Consider the following 20,077-nt stretch of genomic DNA (forward strand, 5'->3'; position numbering starts at 1 on the left):
CCCAGCGTTTTTTTCTCTCCTCAGAAAGCGCTGGAGTAGGGAGGCTGTATACAGAGCTGAGCTCTCCAAAGGCACTAGGCACTACCCCCGCCCCAAGTGCTGGCTAATTACTCCCTCACGCGGCTGGGTTTTAAAAGCTCAGAAACTTCCTGTACCTACAGATTGGCGTTGAATTCTGAGATTCTTTGACATAAATCTCTTTCGGGGTCTTTCCTTCCCTTTTAATTCTAGAGGAGAACACTCAAAAAGAATCCTTCTTTTTCAAGACGGCTATGAATGGTGTTTGTGTGGTACCAATATAAATGTACATAGAACTAAAAACTTTAGGAATTGTTCCCTAAGCTATCTCAAGACCCAAGTTACTCTGTTAATACACTGACATCTTCATTTTAAGAAACGGAAATAAAACTCTTCGTAAATTGAGAGTCCTGAATATAGAAATGAGTAAAGCATGAACATATTTAACAAAGCTTTTTAGAAAAGTTTATTGTTGCCAATATGTGAAAACAATAGCCTGTCAGGTAACTTACCTACATTATTGCTAATCCTCAATATAACCCCATTAGATAGGTTAATTATCTACATTTTGCACATGAGGAAACTGATGCCCAAGAAGCTAAATGACTTTCCTAGACATCCATTCAGCCAGAAATGGAAACTGAACCTAGATCTGTTTCACTCAGAGCCCATGGTGTCAATGCTCCAGTTGGTAGCTGTTCTAAATACAAGACAACTGAGAGACGGATTTCCATATGAGTCACAAACAATGACACTCAAACACTGGGGAAAAAGAAAGAAACACATTACGATGGTAAGTTTTTAAATGTGTCCTTTTTAATGGTTGACAAATCCATTAAAATTAAATAAACTCAACAGAATTAATACGTAGAATAAATGCAGTAAACCTGGCCTGACATACAGAACACATATTTTCTGGTTTTAATGGTTAATTGGACCTAAAAGGTGATTCTTTATGAAAACTAATAAATATTCACCTTTACCACTGAAGATAAAGGTTTTCAAGAAAGCACAAAAAAGCTAGAAGAATGGGGATATAAGTTTTAAAGAGTATGTTTTAACTGCAAGTTATCTGTAAAACAAATTTGAAAATCATAGTGAAATGAATACAATTCTAAAGTGCCCAAACTGACAGTAAAAACACTTTGATTTCATTACCTTAATTTTGGATTTTGTATACTTCTATATTTTCTCTTTGATTTTATTATGAACACTCAGAATCTCTTTACTCTTTCCCTTACCCTCAACTCTTTTTTTTAAACCCAGTCTTATTTCAAAGTCATGATCCTTCCCCTAGAATTGCCCTGACTGAAAATCACACTTATACAAAATTAAAAAAGGAAAAAAGTTTGAAATCTGAGATATGGCAAGGAACCATTTAAACACCAACAGGTCTATCTTAAACTCCAAACAAAAATACTAAGTTATATAACAATCAGAGAATTAGACTAAAGAATGGACCCCTTTCTGTTCCTTGGCAGTGGTGGAAGACAAGATCAGTAAACCAGCAATACCAACCAGGAATTAGTATCATGAAGAACTCCAAAGGGCATTTGGTGCCATCTACTGGACATCAAGCAGTAAGTATAAAACAAAGGGTTTTTTCTTGTTTTTCTGGAAATTATTTTACACAAATACATTACAATGACCAGTTAAATAAGATAATCTGAAAGTACAGATTTTGAAAAAAGAAACGAAATCCTAAAACAAAGTACAAGTGGTGACTCCCAGCATCTAGCACTTCAAAGGCATTACATAAGCACTGACAGATAGGCACAACCCCCAAAATAAGAATTCGAAATTCCAGAATGTTTGAACCTGAATTTTATGACCAGAATTTTAAATAAAAAGCTATCTGTAATAAGATAAACGTAGGCTGACAATGGTTTATATCTTTGATCAGACATCAAGCTAAACTAATAGAACTGGGGAGTAAAAGAAAATATTGAAAATGGGAACCACAAAAGATTATACTTGTCAGATAATCTTTACTACATATTTTAGAAAGCCCCAGTTTCCTTCCTCTGAGGGGTTTATAATCCAGGTGGGTATAGGACAGTATGTAAATGCCGGTGCTGAGGGGAAGGTTCATTAAATGCAACAGGAGCTCTGCCAGAGAGGTGCTTTTCAGTGAGTACCTCAGAGTGGCAGGGAAGACAACTGTTGATATAACTGTCTAAAAAGTTCCAAAACTGCTGAATTAAAAAACACTATTTATAACTGAGTTTGACATAGTTAACCACTATGACATTACAATGAATTCTGTTTTATAAGTTTTTGAGGAACTGATTTTATTCTTCTAAGTGTAAAAATCAGAACTGTAATTTTCTGCTTTAATATCAGTCCCTTTCTTTGTGGCTACTTTGGACACTCAAATATCATGATACCCAATATCAGAAAATTAAAATTTAAAAACACTGCTTTGCAAAAGTTAGTTATTCCACAAATATTTGCTACTTTAAAAATAGAGCAATGGCTAGACAGGGGTACATACATTACACTGAACACTATGTAGCAGTTAAAAAAAAAAGGTAGAGGTACATACGTTGGCATGGAAACATCCCCAAGGCAATGCTGAGTAAATAAGTTGTAAAATGATCCTAAAGCATATTATTTGTGTTAAAAAAAAAAAAAGAAGGTCATACTGTGTATTTTCCTCATTTCCAACACTAACTCTGTTACATACATACATGCATAAGATCTGGAAGTAAACACCACAAAGGATTCACAGTGAACCAGGGCTGTGCAAAACAGATTTAGCTGTCATAATGTTTTAAAATTTTTATGGGAAAAATGTATTCATTTATGAGTTGGGGAACTAAAGGTTAACTTAGAAACCAAGGGAAGTGGAGTGAAGTAAGTCAGACAGAGAAAGACAAATATCATATGGTATCGCTTATATGTGGAATCAAATGAACCTATTTATAAAACAGAAATAGAGTCACAGATGTAGAAAACACACTTACGGTTACCAAGGGGGAAAGGGGGAGGGATAAACTGGGAGATTGGGATTGACATATACATACTACTATATATAAAACAGATAATAAGAACCTATTGTATAGCCCAGGGAACTCTACTCAGTACTCTGTAATGACCTATATGGGAACAGAATCTAAGAGTGGATATTTGTATATGTATAACTGATTCACTTTGCTGTATCGGTACAGCAGAAACTAACACAACATTGTAAATCAACTATACTCCAATAAAAATTAATTTAAAAAAAACACCAAGGGAAGTGGTTAAGTGAAAAAAGTTTACTGAACTATATTCATGAATTCAACAGATATTTATTGAGTGCTTTACTGTGTGCCAGGCACTGTGTGGTGCCAGGGCTACAGCAGCAAACAAGACAGAAGCGCTACTCCTGAAAGTTCAAAGCCTAGTGGAAGAACCAGACTGTAACAGGTGAATATAGAGTGTGTCAGGCCGTGATAAGCTATAAGGAAAAGGAAACTTTGCAGAGCATGTGGAGAAACTGGAACCCTCATACATTGCTGGTGGGAATGTAAAATAATGCCGTTGCTTTGGAGAACAGTTTTGACAGTGCCTCAAAAAGTTAAACACAGAGTTACTGTATGACCCAGTAGTGCCTCTCCTAGTTATATACCCAAGAGAGTTGAAAACATATGTTCATACAAAAACTTGTATGTGAATGTTCATAGTGGCACTATTCGTAATAGCCAAGAAGTGGAACAACCCAAATGCCCATCAACTGATGACTTATAAATAAAAATGTGGGGACTTCCCTGTGGCGCAGTGGTTAAGAATCCGCCTGCCAATGTAGGGGTCACGGGTTCGAGCCCTGGTCCGGGAAGATCCCACATGCCACGGAGCAACTAAGCCCATGCGCCACAACTACTGAGCCTGCGCTCTAGAGCGCGCGTGCCACAACTACGGAGCCGGCGCACCTAGAGCCCGTGCTCTGCAACAAGAGGAGCCACCGCAATGAGAAGCCGGTGTACCACAACAAAGAGTAGCACCCGCTCTCCACAACTAGAGAAAGCCCGCACGCAGCAATGAAGACCCAATGCAGCCAAAATAAATAAAATAATTTTTTAAAAAATATGGTATATCCCCAGAACAGAATATTATAAGCCATAAAAAGGGATGAAGTACTGATATATGCTACAACTTAAATGAACCTTGAAAACATTATGCTATGTAAAAGCAGCACAAGAGGTGCTAGACACAAAAGGTCACGTATTTTGTGATTCCATCCATTTGAAATATCCATTTAAATGAAAACATCCAGAATAGTCACACCTTTAGAGACAGAAAAGTACATTTCGTGGTTTCTGGGGTGGAGGGTAGAGGTGGATAGGGAGGGATGAGGAGTGACTTTAATGAGTATGGGGTTTCTTTTTAGGATGATAAAAATATTTTAGAATTAGATAGTGGTAATAAATACTTAACTCTGTAAATATACTAAAGCCACTGAAATGGTGTACTTTATTTATCTATCTATTTTTGGCTGTGCCACATGCCGCTTGCAGGATCTTAGTTCCTTGACCAGGGATTGAACCCATGCCCCCTGCAGTGGAAGCACGGAGTCCTAATCACTGGACCGTCAGGGAATTCCCTGAAATGAAATACTTTTAAAGGGTGAATTTTATCTCAATTTTTAAAACGCTAAATAAAAAGAGTAAAACAGGGTAAAGGGATAGAGAGGGAAGGGGAAGCTACTATTTTGGACAAAGTGGTTAGGAATGAACTTATTTTGAGCAGTGACCTGAACAACATAACCACGTAAATCTACTAACCATGTAAATCTGAGAGGTGGGGGAGGGGGAGTAGGAACATTCCGGGAAGAAAAGCAAGTTGGAAGACTCTTCAGGTAGATGCATACCTGTTCTCAAGGAACAGCAAGGAGGCTAGCAGCGTGGCTGAGTGCAATAGCAAGGGTGAGGCTGCAGGAAGCCAGGTTCCAAACTATACAGATGTGTAGAGCACAGTAAGGACTGGTCTTCACTCTAAATGATAGAAAACCACCAGAGCCAGAAGCAATGTGACCAGATGTACATTTTAAAAGGTTCACTCTGCTGCTAGGTGGAGAATAAACTGAGGCTGAAGAGGGAAGGAAACCTATTAGGGGGTTACTGTTTAATAGTCCAGGCAAGAGAGATGGCTTCTGTTAGCACAGATGGTGAATAGTAGTCGGATTCAGTGTACATCAAATCACAACATACACTTTCAATATCTTAAAATTGTGTGTCAATTATATCACAGTAAATCTGGGGAAAATAGTGTTTGGATTCAAAATACACTCTGATGTTAGAGCCAAAAGGATTTCTAATGAATCAGATGTGGGGCACAGGAAAAACAGCGGAGTCAAGGATGACCCCCTAAGGATTTTGCTCTGAGCAAAGGTGTAAATGGAGAGGCCACTTGCTGAGATGGGGAAGCCTCAGAGAAGAAGACTGGGCAGGGAAATGAGAATTCAATTCATCTTAAATTTGAGCTGCCTAATAATCCAAGTGCATATACAAGCCTGGAATTCAGTAAAATTGTCAGGCTAGAAATATAAATTTGAGAGCCATGGCAGAAGACGTTTGAAGCTATGTGGATGGACGACTCACCAGAGGGAGACTGGAGAGTCCATGGATTGGGCCCTGGAACACTCTTAGCATTTAGATACTTAGAAGATTTGGCAAAACTTATGTCTTCCGAGAGGCAGTAGCCTGTTAGAGGAAGAAAAGGATGCTCCATTTTTCTTATTCTTACAGAATCAGATGATCTGATGGATAAAAGTTCCTTCAAACCAAGACATCTATTAAGATCAGAGGTGTCTTATCTCTGGATCTTTAAAGATTTCCTCCTGTTCCATTTCTTTGGTGTTAGCTTAGGGAGAGTGAACCTATTGACCTACCGGGTATTCTCAGATTATTTCTTTACAAAGTATGCTGCCTTGAGGATCTCAAGTCAAATCTCTACTAAAACCACACTAACATGACAACCCAAAAACCTATCATCTGATTTGGGGCATATTATTTCATCCCAGAAGTTTTAGCTTCCCAATAAGACAATTGGGTCTCATTTCTTTAGATGTGCAAAAATGTGGTCAGAAAGTCCTTGTCATAGATAATTTACAGATAGACAGTATTTTGGAGGGTGGGGGTATGAGAATCTATTTAGCTTACCTGGCAAAAAGTCTAAGCAGAATAATCCACCTGCTCGGGGTAGTGACACTTGTGCAATGGGTACTACAAGCTGTGCAGCTGATGCAGCACATTTAAATATTTAAGTACTGAAGCCAGTAGGTAGTGTAAACATTAATCATTTCTGCCTCTAGGTCTGAATAGCCTCAGGTTTCTCATCTGGGAATGGAGATAATAGTACCTGCTCTATCTGATAAGGATTAAATGAACCAGTGTGTACACTGTATTATGCAATGCAGTCATACTACTATTATTTTCTTTACAGGGAACTCATTTGCCAGGAAAGCTTTTAGAGACCTACAATAGGTGGTCAAATTTCAGATGCAGTATGGATTTAAAATCCAGCTAGACACTTGTAAAATCATGGACATATAAGAATAGTAATTACATCATTAAAAAAATAAATTTATTTATTCGTTTATTTTTGTCTGCATAGGGTCTTTGTTGAGGTGCGCGGGCTTCTCATTGTGGTGGCTTCTCTTGGCGTGGAGCACAGGCTCTAGGCACACAGGTTTCAGTAGTTGTGGCATGCAGGCTCAGTAGTTGTGGCTCATGGGCTCTAGAGCGCAGGCACAGTAGTTGTGGTGCACGGGCTTAGTTGCTCTGTGGCATGTGGGATCCTCCAGGACCAGGGCTCGAACCCATGTCCCCTGCACTGGCAGGCAGACTCTTAACCACTGTGCCACCAGGGAAGTCCCCACATTATTATTTTTTTAATACCAAAAGATAAGAAACAACTTGAATGTCCAATTATAGTCCATCCTACAACGAACTATAATTGCTGCCCTTAAAAAATAAGGGGCAATATAAGAAACAATCTTAAGATGTAGTAGTAAATGAAAAACCAACAGGTGCAAAATAGTGTGTAGAGTTTGCTCAAATTTGAGTAATAATATACATATATATTATATGCTTGTGTATACATGGAATATCTCTGAAAGGATACACAATTACCTCATCACTATATACCCTTTGTGCTGTCTAAATTGTGTTCCATGTGTTTATATTACTTACTCAAAAAAATACAACACAAAATTTAAAATCTAGCCACAAAGCCTCAAATATCACTGAGATAGAAACAGAATAGGTAATAGTCACTATCTCCAATATAAAAAGAGCTTCCTTCAAATAAGAAAAAGAAAAGCTTGTCAAAAGACAAATGGAGCCAAGGTCTGGAATTAGTATTAAACAAAAGAAATATACATGGCTAACACATTCTTAAAATGTTCACCTTCCTTAGAAATTAAACAAAACCAAATGCCATTATTTTAACCTTCAGAGTGGAAACTTAAGAAAAAACTACACTCAATACTGGTACATGTATATGAAATGGAAATGCTCATACTTCACTGGTGAGGGCCGCGGGGCAACTAAGTCTGCACGCCACAACTACAGAGCCCACATGCTCTGGAGCCGGTGAGCCACAACTAGAGAGAAGCCCACGCGCCACAACTAGAGATAAGCCCACGCACCAAAACTAGAGACCAGCCTGTGCACTGCAACGAAAGATCCTGCGTGCCACAAATAAGACCAGATGCAGCCAAAATATAAAAATAAATATTAAAAAAAAAGCCTTAAAACATGTACACAAAGGGTAAAACATGCACCCTTTATCTCACCCAGCAATGCCACCTGCAAGAATGAAACACGAGGAAATAAGGCAACAAGTACAAAAAGATATGTGTAACAGGGATACTACTCACAGGTGTTGTGTTTTGTTTTGGTTTGGTGTTTTTTTGGCCACAATGCATGGCATGGGCATGTGGGATCTTAGTTCCCCGACTAGGGATGCAACCTGCGCCTCCTGCATTGGAAGGCAGGGTCTTAACCACTGGACTGCTGGGGATGTCCTGGTGTTGTATTTTGTTTTTTTTTTTAACCCCTAAATAATCTACTCACAGCTTTAATTCTAACAGCAAATCATGGGAGGGAAGGCAATGTCCACCAATAAAGGATTAATTAATAAATTATGGTATCACTACAACCAACTAGCTATTAAAAGGTAAGTTTTCAAAGAATTTATAAGAGCATTTTAAAAAATGTTCACAGTATGGGCTTCCCTGGTGGCGCAGTGGTTAAGAACCCGCCTGCCAATGCAGGGGACACGGGTTTGAGCCCTGGTCTGGGAAGATTCCACATGCCGCGGAGCAGCTAAGCCCGTGCACCACAACTACTGAGCCTGCGCTCTAGAGCCCGCAAGCCACGACTACTGAAGCCTGCGCGCCTACAGCCCATGCTCTGCAACAAGAGAAGCCACCGCAATAAGAAGCCCGCGTACTGCAACAGAGAGTAGCCCCAGCTCGCCGCAACCAGAGATAGCCCAAGTGCAGCAACAAAAACCCAATGCAGCCAAAATAAAAAGTTCACAGTACACGGGAGTATAAGGATTAGTAAAAGAGAGCGGCATAAACATTCTGATCTCTTTGGGTAGGGGCAAGAAATACATACCCATAGGAGCCTGGAAACACATATACCAAAATATTAATATTCTGGTGGTAGATTATTGGCTGATTTTTGGCTTTTTCCCCCTACTTTCTGATTTCTTCCAAGCTTTTTTAAATTTTTAAAATAATAAGCATGTATTGCTTTTCTATTGGGGAAAAATGGTATTTGGGGGGCAAAAAACACAGAAGATACAAAAATCCAGTTATACTTTTTCATTCTTCTAATTTTTAAACTATAAAGAATCATGATATTTAAATCTATGTATGAAAAAAGAAAACGTGTAGGGAGATTCTTTTACCTAGTAATAAAAGTATCAAATACTAAAGGGTAAAAATATTGCTTTATTTGAGAAACTTACTTCCAAATTACTCTTATGTGTTTTAAAAAGTCATAAAGAGCATTCAAGAAGAAGACATATACAGTTTCCATAGGAATAAGGAAAAAAAAATGGGGTTGATGGTTGCCCCAAATGAAATTTCCTAAAGGAAAAAAATGTAATATTTAACCTTTTTTTGAGGCAGGGTAAGTGAACTACACACATCATAAATAAAATTTTCTTACTTTACGAGGAGGAGGGACTGTGATCCTGTTTCTGACGCATATTAAATACAAAACACAAAATCCACTGTTCTCATCAAGATGAGGGGAAAAAAGTCATTCTTCAATATTTCAATTCTCATGCAATGAAATCCAAAGGTCTGTTGAATCCACCTTTTCGATTCATGTACTGCCTATGATGAGAAAATGTATTGTCATTAAAAAAATTCTGGATTCGTCTTATAAAAGAACTAATCACTTGCTTCAGAAATTAAACCTATAAACCATTTTTAAAATGGCAGAGTCTAGGGCAAGAAGTATTCAAAGTTAAAATCCAAATAGAGGTATGGAAATATACTTCCAATATTATTTGGGAAGATTCTACAGACTTTAAAAAAATCAACTGAAAATCCATATTTATTTTAGGTAACACTAAACACCTAGCTAGTTTAAGGAAATAGAGAAGAGTTTCTAAATACATACCCATCAAGCAAATCTGATTTCACACTGTACTAGTTCTCCCCATAAGACCTTAATTGAAGGTAACTTTACAATGGACTGTTGATGATGCTGGTACTTTAACTCACAGCAGTCTCAGATCACACTATCCATATTCTAAATTAATTGGAATATTAGTCTTTTATCAGTGATAAATGTAGACAGAAAGGCAATGTTTTAAGATGTCTTGACTTTTCCATTCATTCAGTGAGATTTCAAGTATGGATTGGTTTGTTCTGTGGTATTAATAAAATATACCTATATTTAACAGAAGGATATTTACAGTTGAAATCCTTATACAATCAAGTTAGGTAAATAATTCAAGAGGAATCTATTTTAAAACCTATAATTATAATGAAATTAAAGACTATGTTATTTTGAAGAAAGAACTACTTAGAGCCCTAAAATATTTAAGCCAACTACCTTCTTTATAATAGTTACTAGTTCACATGTAAATGGGAAACTATTTTAACATACAAGAATATAAACAAGGAAGATTAAAACAAGGGACAATATGGAAACTATTAAAGTAAGGGACTGTTTGGAAAACTGCTACATTTCCTACAAACATCATTATCCCATAAAAAATTCTTTCCCAAGCATATAATTTATATTAGTTCAAACATAATAATGGCAGCTATGCATACCTATACTTCCTCTTCTGAGACACATTTATGGCATAGGCATTTACAGAGCCATCCACCTTTTTCCCCTGGAGAAAAGCAAGAAACAAAAAACAAAACACACACACAAACGAGCAAACAACACACCAGAGAAAGAACATATTATATGCCTTGATCAAAGAGCTGCATCCCACAGACCCTCTTAAATGGCAAGATTCATTTAAGCATGAGATAGTCCAATGAGTGAAAGAATTTTCAGATCCTGATGATATCCCATGATCTCCCAAGCGTTATAACTCTCTGTTCACATTTTTTATAGTCACACTTAAGCAAATAAACCAATATTCAAACCAACAAACACTCATGGTATATGTATTATATGCAAGACATACAGGGAAATTGGGTAGCAGAGCCTCACCTTTTCTGGTCAAAGAATTCTTCAAAACCAAATACAAGTTATGGATATTTTCTCTAGAAAAATCCATTCACAAAAATTTAACTTATGACCTTAACTGATGGCATTCTCAAATCAGTCACCATTCATATCTAAATCCCATTTCTTACATAGGCCTTGAAGTTTTGATTTTTAAATCAAGAATCAGAATAACAGATGCTAATGTTGTATCACTTGTATCTCGGACTTTTTTTTTTCCAGTAATTCCTTTATGGGTCTTTTGATTCAGCCTGTTCCCCTTTCTGTTCCTCATGCCTGAATTGTCTTCCTGACCCCCATCCAATCTTCAACCATCTGGTTCTTATGCATCCTTCAAGGCCCAATTCAAATGATCCAGCTGCCAGGAAGCACCCTCTTCTCTAACTCCCATAGAATGTTAACTGTGCTTTCCTCACAATACCCTGCATTTTCTACTCTGCATGATCATGATGTATAACATCATATACATGATGTTATTTCCCATCAGACTGCAAGCTCATATGGAGCTTGATGGAGGGATATGGCTGTGAGTGACCTTTGCAACTGTCACATCCTAGGCTACTGCACTTGCAGGTACTCAGAAAATGACTGTTAAATGTATGAACACTGCCAGTTAATGCCACCATGAGTGCATGTGCAGGAACACACACATAACCTCCCTCCCCTATTATTACACATGGGCGTGTACCCTGTTTAGCATACTTATTAGATATCTGTGTTAGGCCAAAAAAAATGATTCCTATCCACTGGCATGCACAGGTGAGGTATATATTTGAAGTTGAGCTAAAACAAGTATATTTGGTCTTCCTTTTCTATTCCTGTTTTCACTGCATTTTGGGGGCCGGGGGAATACTGAGTAAATTACTTAAGGTGTATTATTTTAACCTCCCAAGAATAGGAGGTAGGCATGACTTGGAAAAAAAAGTAAATGATGTTAACCTTTTTACTAAGTTCAATTACTAAAGGCTTTCTGATTTTTGAAAACTATTTGCAGAGTTGTATATTATTAGCTCTCCTCTCATTTACATGCTGGAATAGAAAATTATCCATTAATAAGCATAGCCAAACTTTGAAACTTTCTAGAATGCTAAAATGGAAGGGAAAATAAGTGACTACGTTGGCATATGAAGAGGTTCCACCATAGATTAATGATGAAATATCACAAGATACACATTACTGAAAAATACAAATGAGCTGAGAGACTTTGTAACTGATAGTCATGAAGCCAACTGCATATGAATTAAATTAACATCCTTGTAGATGTCATTAAAAAAACAACTGACATCATTTGTTCTTGTGGTACTCCATAATTTTTATGGATCTATAAATTCTCACTTAATTTCTCCTTTATACACAAACATTTAAAAGACTACATTTAAAAGTAGTGGCTCCATCTCTACATCTGATTCTCAGGAATTTCAAACATAGTATCTGGCAACAGTAAAACCAAAAGAGAAAAGAATTCTAATAGTGAAGGTCCTTCACTATTCTAAAAACAATAAAATTTAGTTGTCTCATTTTGGAGATATTTTTATCCATATATTTACCCAATATATGTATTAATAAACCAGTTCACTCATAAAATGTTCTTTTGAATAACAAATAAGGATTTGGTACATTCAAGAAAAAAACCTGAGACATAAACTGCATTAAATTCTAAAATGGGGTTCACATAACCATTTGTGGGAACAAGAGCGCATTCTTAATTTTCTCACCTCATAACAGTCATGCCTCTGGTACTCCTCTTAGGTCATACACTGTCATTTAAAAACATACATGGGAGCCCCACATAATCACATCGGTTAGAAAGAAACTCTTATAGCACCTGAGATTACCCCACTCCATTCACAACTCAATGGAACACAAGATTAGGGGAAGCGGATTATTTTTGACAACTCTCCTCAAAAATTTCAACTTCAATTTGCAAAATTAAAAGGACTTAAAATTCTATAAAAGAAAGTTTTAAAAATATATTTTCTCTCTCTCCACACACACTCTCCCTGCCTATCCTTACTAGCTTCCTCTCTCTATCCTCCCTTCTCTCTTCATTCAATTTCCTCTCTCCCTCCATCTCCCCTTTGCCGTACTTCCCTATCTCCCTATCTCTCTCCCACCTCCCTCTCTTCATCTCCCACTCCACAATCCCTCCCGCTTTTGCCTCCCCTACTTCCTTATTCTCTCCAGGATTATGGTCAGGGCTAGAGAGCATTCAAACTCCTGTCAACCCCTCTTCTGAGCTATGAGATATGCATGCAACTACGCAATGCCATCTTTATCTGGCAGTTGCGCGTCGTTCTGTTTCATAGCATTTCCCCTTCCTATAATCCTTTCTTTGGTTAACCCTATCAGCCTGACACTTCAGAGTCATCACTGACTACTCACCTCCATCCCACCACCACTAACTCTGGTTCCTGAATGGTTCTCCATATTCCAGCCCCTCTTCTCAGTTCAGGCCTTCATCATCTTTCACTGCACGACGGCAGTTCTCTCAGCCTCCCATTTGTCCTCCATGAAGCCCCAGATCATCATTCTAAAACACACATATGTTGCTCCCTTGCTTAAAAACCACTGCTTCCTCTCATCACCTAAAGAATCAACTCTAAGTTCCTCAGCATGGCTAAGGATATCACAAGCCTTCTGCGATTTGCCTCCCACCTCTATTTCTAGCCTCATTCGTAGCCACCAGCCCACCAACATGCTTTCACTAGTCACTGAATTTGAAATTCCCACAATACTCTATGCTCTTTAATGCCTACATGGCATTGTCATGAGCTTTTCCCCCTGCTTCAAATCATCGTCCTCCTCTTCTTTGTCTGATCACCTCTACTGGCCCTTTAAGATCTAACTCAAATATCCCAGGCAAATACTCCCTGAATTCCAATGGCAGCTCACCACTTCCTTCTCTTTGCTTTCAAATCCCTTCACACAGATAGTTACTGTCTTCTAACAAAAAACTTGTATCAATGAAAGAAATTACAAGTGATAGTAAAAGAATATGGAAAAATGGGACAGATCAATTCAAATAAGAATACTTAACTGGCTACATGTTTTACTTACTTTTGTGGAGTCAAAGGAGGCAAATCCCATTAACTTCATCATTTCTATTTCTTCCTCTGTTTTGCCCTCCAAGTCTTCCTCTACAAAAATAAGTGACAAAATTTTAAACTCTATCAGTGTATACATATAAAAAAAGAGGTGGCTTACCAGCAGAGAATACACTAAACAATTAGCTAAAGACTTGAGTTTAATGATAGAAATTCCTCAATTTGGATAGCATATAACTTAAGGGGCAAGGAAGGATTGCGCTCTCCATCCTCCATCGTAAGAGACTGCTTAAAAGGACATGCTTGGGGGCTTCCCTGGTGGCACAGGGGATAGGAATCTGCCTGCCAATGCAGGGGACACAGGTTTGATCCCTGGTCCAGGAGGATCCTACATGCCGCAGAGCAACTAAGCCCGTGCACCACAACTGCTGAGCCGGCACTCTAGAGCCCGCGAGCCACAACTACTGAAGCCCATGTGCCTGGAGCCCGTGCTCCGCAAAAAGAAAGGCCACCATAATGAGAAGCCCACGCACTGCAATGAAGGGTGGCCCCCACTCAGCAACGAAGACCCAACGCAGCAAAAAATAAATAAATAAGTGTTTTTAAAAGGACATGCTTGGAGCCTTTAGGAAGGACCACCTTTAATATCAGACAGAACACTAGTTTTGACGATACTTCCAAAATATAATATTCTCATGTTTTTAACTGTCCTTGTATCTAGAGCACCAGATAACCAGCAACTAAGGTACAACTAAAACAACATCTCAAAACTACATGCAATGAACACTATTAAAAACTTAATAGTTAAATGTTCAAAAATTATACTTTTATAATTTCATAACTGTAGTTATCTAAACATGGCTGTACTTTTCCTACAGTTATTTATCTAATAACATTACCAGTTATCTGACGTTCTTTGCTCTTTGTTTCTTTTGTTTCTTTCTTCTCCTCATCTCTTCTTTCTTTTAGTCGAGAAGGGGAAGGAGATGTGGATCTATGTCGTCTTGGGGATCTAAAATTTAATAAGTAAAAATGTCAGAGACATACCTGGCTACTTGTGCTGATGAGCACAGATATACATGAGTGCCTACAAAGTAAAGGCTGAACAAAAGCCAGGCTCTAGAGCACCAGGAATTTGTTCCCCAAAGCAGAATGAGGAAGAAGGTTCTGCCTAGGCCCTGACTGTTAGCAAAAAATTATTGTTTAATCATCAGTTACACTCAGTGTAGCTAGGGCCAAAAAAATTTTCTGTAAGGCAGAAAAAAGCAACAAAACAAACGTGTCTGATGCTTATTAAGAATCAGAGTCCAAGGACTTCCCTGGCGGCACATTGGTTAAGAATCCGCCTGCCAATGCAGGGAACACGGGATCGATCCCTGGGCCAGGAAGATCCCACATGCCATGGAGCAACTAAGCCGGTGCGCCACAACTACTGAGCCTGTGCTCTAGAGTCTGTGAGCCACAACTACTGACACCTGCGTGCCTAGAGCCAGTGCTCCGCAACAAGAGAGGCCATCACAATAAGAAGCCTACATGCAGCAACAAAGACCAAACGCGTCCAAAAATAAATATATAAATTTATTTAAAAGAAAAAAAAAAGAATCAGAGTCCACTTCTAAGATTCTTCCAAGATCTCACATTCTGGTTTTTTTTGTTTTTTTGCGGTACGCGGGTCTCTCACTGTTCTGGCCTCTCCCGTTGCGGACCACAGGCTCCGGACGCGCAGGCTCAGCAGCCATGGCCCACGGGCCCAGCCGCTCTGCGGCATGTGGGATCTTCCCGGACCGTGGCACGAGCCTGTGTCCCCTGCATCGGCAGGCGGACTCTCAAGAAGCCCTCACATTCTTGATTATATACTTGAATAAATTATTATCACCAAAAGTAAATAAAAAAGCAAGACAAAAATACAAAACACTTATTTCTTACTCTTGCTAAGTGCTTTTCATGTATTATTTCTCATTTACTCCTCAAGGCAACTCTACTATGTGGAATGTTATCAACCCCATTTTATCAATGGGAATGTTAGGTTTAGAATAAAGTGGGATAAAGTTCCCCTCATTTCATGAAATCATAAGTGCCTTTGTAAGTGATAACAACAGAGTCAAGCGCAGCGACTACAAAGCTGTGGTAAAACTTCTGGTTATTTTCTGCACTTACCTGGAACGTCTTCTGTGCGGGGATCGAGAGCGGCTTCTTCTCCGGTCTCGCTCTCGGGACCGGGACCTTTCTCGGCGCCTGCGTTCTCTCTCTCGGGAGGTGGACCGGGACCGCCTACGCTCTAATATAAACACAAAATTGTAGAACCGAAAATTACCTCCAACATCTACTGGATGCTGCGCTGACCAATAGTAATATAATGCGCGCCATTTCTAGATGTCACATTAAAAAAGTAAAAAAGACGCATGAAATTAATTTTAACAGTATAGATTTAACCCAATATATCCAAACTATTAGCATTTCAACATGTGTTCATTATAAAAAAATGGACACTTTATTCTTTCTTTTTTCCGCATTAAATCAAAGAAATCCGGTGTGTATTCGACTTCAACAGCAGCTCTCAATTCCGATTGAGAACATGTTAAATGCTCAATAGCCCTTTGTGGCTCGAGGGCTCATTTAACTTTTAAGATCAACCCTGATTAGCTGAAGGTGATAAAAACTAACGAGGGGGCAGAATCGAGGAACTACCTGACATCTCCCGATCCAAGTCCTGGCTTCTCTACCTCTCACTGCCCACTTCATGGGCCAGAAGACATTACGAGGTGAGCTTACGAGGTGAGCTCCCTGCACGCAAACTCCTAACCATCGATTTCCCTACTATAAACTGGGAAGGAAACCCTGAGCATTTAAGAACCTGGCGGTATCACATGCTGAGTGTTACGCAGTGTGGCATCAATTCTCACTTCAGTTTTTAAAGGTAAGCAATATTACCCCCAATGTCTAATTACGGGAACTCGGACGCAGGAAGGCTGAATGACTTGCAATCGGTCACCCAGAAATTAAGGGAACCGTGGCCTGACTCTACATTCCCCAGCCACAAGTACAACAAAAGTTACTGTATGAGGGTGACAAAGGGTCGGCGAAACCCCAACTTCGGGAAAAAACTGCCTTCAAATCCGAGGGCTAAAACGTGTAGGGCCCAGGCCTTCGTTCCCCATCCACCCCCTCTCTTCTCCTCCTGAGAAAAGGTCCCCCCCTCTCCGCGGCCCTTGGACTGGGAACAAAATGGGGGACGGGTCTTCGACCGAGCCCCAGACCCTCAGAACTGCTTCTGGACTCACCCCTTCGCGGGGACCGGCTGCGGCTACGACCCATTCGGAGTCCTCCCCAACCTCACACCGCCCCGGAAACGACTGTGCAACAACTTCCGGGAGGGCGGGGAACTGAGCTTTCCCTGCAGCCTGGGAAGCGTCGAAACGAGTCGTCAGGGTTCCGGCTTCTAAGGAAGGCGGGCGGTGATGCGCTTGCGCAGAATCACGCGGCCCCGGCCCGATACCCCCTCTTCCGAGCCCGGAGTTTTCGTTGAGAGCAGAGTTATCCTGTCTGCTCTTTCAACCCTCGGTTCGAGGTGGCTTCCCCATCTTCTTTGTCCACGGTGGGCGTTAAAATGTGTTGCCTGATGTTATTATAGAAATGTCTGGAAAAAGCCATATATAAACCACCCTAACACAGTTCTCATTCCTCCCCCCTCCATTTTTCTTTCCGACTGTCTTGTCCACATGCATAAAATATTTCATACCAAACCAACTGTAAACACAGCATACGCAAATAGTTTTAAGTCCACCCGGGGAAGAACTAGGGTGGGTCAGGAGGCAGAGGGGGAAAGGGGAAATAAAGTATGGTTGAGAGCTTTTACTGAGTTTTGTGGGAGGGAATAGCAGAGGCTGGGAAGCAGGCTAAGTAGGTTTAAGACTGACTAGTTTGAATAATTACAGCGGGCCTTGGGATTTAGGGGCTGTCCAGAGCTGTTACCTGGCCCTGGGGTCATTATAGCAGAGGAAAAATGCCTTGGCTTGTGAGCTTGATAAAGGAGGTGGTTGGAGAGAACGGGCTTTCCCCTGGCTGGTTTGCATATGAAAGGCACACTCAGAAGGGGAGTCTTTTGCTATCTCTAGAAATTAGCTAGCCCTGGGAAGGGCAGTCTCAGCAAGGCCCCAGATGTCAAAACAGCAGAAAATGAAAGAAATAAAGGCATGATTCATACAATTATTCACACAAATGTTTATTGCACACCTATGTGCCAGAGGATTTAATCAATGAAAAAAACAACTCTGCTCTTGAGTAGCTTGCAGTCCAGTGAGGGATAAAGTGTCAAGATGCATTGAGAGGGGCAGAACAAGATATTATGAGTGCACATAAAGTGGGTACCTAACTGGTTTGAGGGGAAAGCTTCTCAAGAAAAGTTTCCAGGAGGAAATGATGTCCAAACGAGACCTTAGGGATGAGTAGAAATTAGCCAGGTCAAATGGGGTGATTTTTGTGGTGTGGACAGGTGGAAGAGATTGTCTGGGCAAAGGAGACTGCATATGCCAGGGCAAGAGGCAAGGGAGCAGACAGGCTAAAAGTAGAGAACTAAAGAAGTATGGCAGCCACCTAGGCAGCAAGGAGTGAAATGTAAAGACAAGGCTAGAAAACTTGTAAGCTATGGTAGAGTTATCCTGAGGCAAAAGCAATAGCCTTTGAAGAGCTTTGAGGACCAGAGGGAATCACATTTGCGTTTATTCAGAGAACACTTTGGGTCCCTGGAGACTTGACTACAGGGGGAGAACACCTAGGGAGGATGGTACAATAATCTAGATTGGAAACTCCAGTGGCCTGTACTAGAGTGTTACCAGTAGGTAAGGTGAAAAGTGGCTGAATTTGAGAAGTAATTGATAAAACTGGAAAAACTTGATTTTTGGAGGCAGAGAATGATAGAATTTTAGATTCAACAATGACATCCAGGTTTCTGGTTTGTGCAACTGGGTAGATGGTAGCATCATTTGCTAAGGTACATAATGTAAGTTTTGGGTAAAGACCATATGTTCAGATCTTGGACATACTAATCTGAGGTGCCATTCTGAACATCCAAAAGGAGATGCCAACTAGATGTGTTATCTGGAGCTTGGAAGAGAGATCTAGGCTGATTTTTTGATTCCAAAAAAAGGAATCGTCAGAACATAGATGTTCATTTGAAGCCATGAGAGTGCATGAAACCACCCCGGGGAGGCTGAGAGAAAAGGGCCTGGAGACAGCTAGAGGAAGAACCCCAAAATGAGACTAAGGGGGAGCCAGAGAGAGAGAAGGAAAACCCATTGAGTGTGAGGTCAGAGATGTTTTAAGAGAAGGCTGCTGTTTTTAAGAACAAAGCGGTTAATTTTAAATGTTAAAAGGAATGGAAAAAAAACCCCACATCTAACCTAAAGGATTTAGCAACAAAGTCTTTGCTGACTCAGTTTTAGTGGAGTTGGGTTGTGAATAGCTTTTGCAGTGGAGAGAGAACTTGTATAACCTTTTGTTTTATTTTTGGCTGCACCACACGACTTGTGGGACCTTAGCTCTGCCACCAGGGATTGAACCCAGGTCCATGGCAGTGAAAGGCAGTGAAAGCGGAGTCTTAACCACTGGACAACCAGGGAATTCCCTGCATAAAACCCTCTTGAGAAGTTTGGCTTATGCAGGGCAAAATATGGCAGTGGGTGCAGGTAAATGTAGAAGGGTTTTCAAAGATGGGAGAAACTTAAGCATGTTTAAAATATTGGTGTGAGTATAGAGGGACAAAAAGCAAAGTACAGAAGAGAAAGAAAAAAACCAAAGGAGTAAGTTTCCTAAAGGGACAGCCCTGAGATTAACCATAGGCAGGAAAAGAAGTAGTATGTCTCTAAATGGCTCCTCCCCCTTTAAGATGTGGGATAGAAACTGTATTCTGCTAGGGCTTCCTTATTTACTGATCAAGTTGCCCGCTCTCAGATTATCCAGCACTGTATCTGGAAGAAAAATCCTGTTTTCAATACCTGAGTTTCTCTCATTCTAATGGCCATTTTAATGGGTTTTGAGTGGAGTAGGGCTGGGGTACTGTCAACACTTGTAATCACACTTGCTTATAACTTCCCTCCCCAACCAGACAGCAATTTTTCAGTAAAGGCAAGCTGTAAAGTATGTATGTACTTTACATAAGAATCAACATTAACCATCTGTGATTCCGGCAAATGTACTATTTTTAGCCTTGGTTAAACTTTGTTTTACCTCTTCTAGTCCTATTTTATGTAAAATCACCAGCCTTTACAAAAGTATCCTACTTGATCATTATAAATGGATGCATGTTGTTGAGTCAGTAAT

General features: G+C 39.8%; 1 protein-coding gene across 1 annotated transcript; it reads right to left on the reverse strand.

Moving 5' to 3' along the window:
• Nucleotides 1-8,945: 8,945 nt before the first annotated feature.
• Nucleotides 8,946-17,153, reverse strand: SNRNP27 (small nuclear ribonucleoprotein U4/U6.U5 subunit 27). Its single transcript, XM_024756362.1, has 6 exons — nucleotides 17,041-17,153; nucleotides 15,917-16,037; nucleotides 14,659-14,771; nucleotides 13,773-13,852; nucleotides 10,307-10,371; nucleotides 8,946-9,355 (listed from the first exon to the last, which is right to left on the reverse strand). The coding sequence occupies exons 1-6, from the start codon at nucleotides 17,072-17,074 to the stop codon at nucleotides 9,301-9,303; spliced, it is 468 nt and encodes a 155-aa protein (XP_024612130.1). The 5' UTR covers nucleotides 17,075-17,153; the 3' UTR covers nucleotides 8,946-9,300.
• Between the last annotated feature and the right edge of the window lie 2,924 nt (nucleotides 17,154-20,077).

This window comes from Neophocaena asiaeorientalis, unplaced genomic scaffold (genome assembly GCF_003031525.2).
Source record: "Neophocaena asiaeorientalis asiaeorientalis breed wild unplaced genomic scaffold, Neophocaena_asiaeorientalis_V1.1 scaffold303, whole genome shotgun sequence".
Taxonomy (NCBI): domain Eukaryota; kingdom Metazoa; phylum Chordata; class Mammalia; order Artiodactyla; family Phocoenidae; genus Neophocaena; species Neophocaena asiaeorientalis.

What these genes read in the sequence shown, in the direction of transcription:
- SNRNP27 (XM_024756362.1), bottom strand. Translation starts at nt 17,074, where the DNA reads ATGGGTCGTAGCCGCAGCCGGTCCCCGCGAAGGG. An exon ending in CCGCACAGAAGACGTTCCAG is followed by an intron (nt 14,772 to 15,916) that starts GTAAGTGCAGAA and finishes ATTAAATTTTAG; the next exon opens with ATCCCCAAGACGACATAGAT. An exon ending in CAAAGAACGTCAGATAACTG is followed by an intron (nt 13,853 to 14,658) that starts GTAATGTTATTA and finishes TTATTTTTGTAG; the next exon opens with AGGAAGACTTGGAGGGCAAA.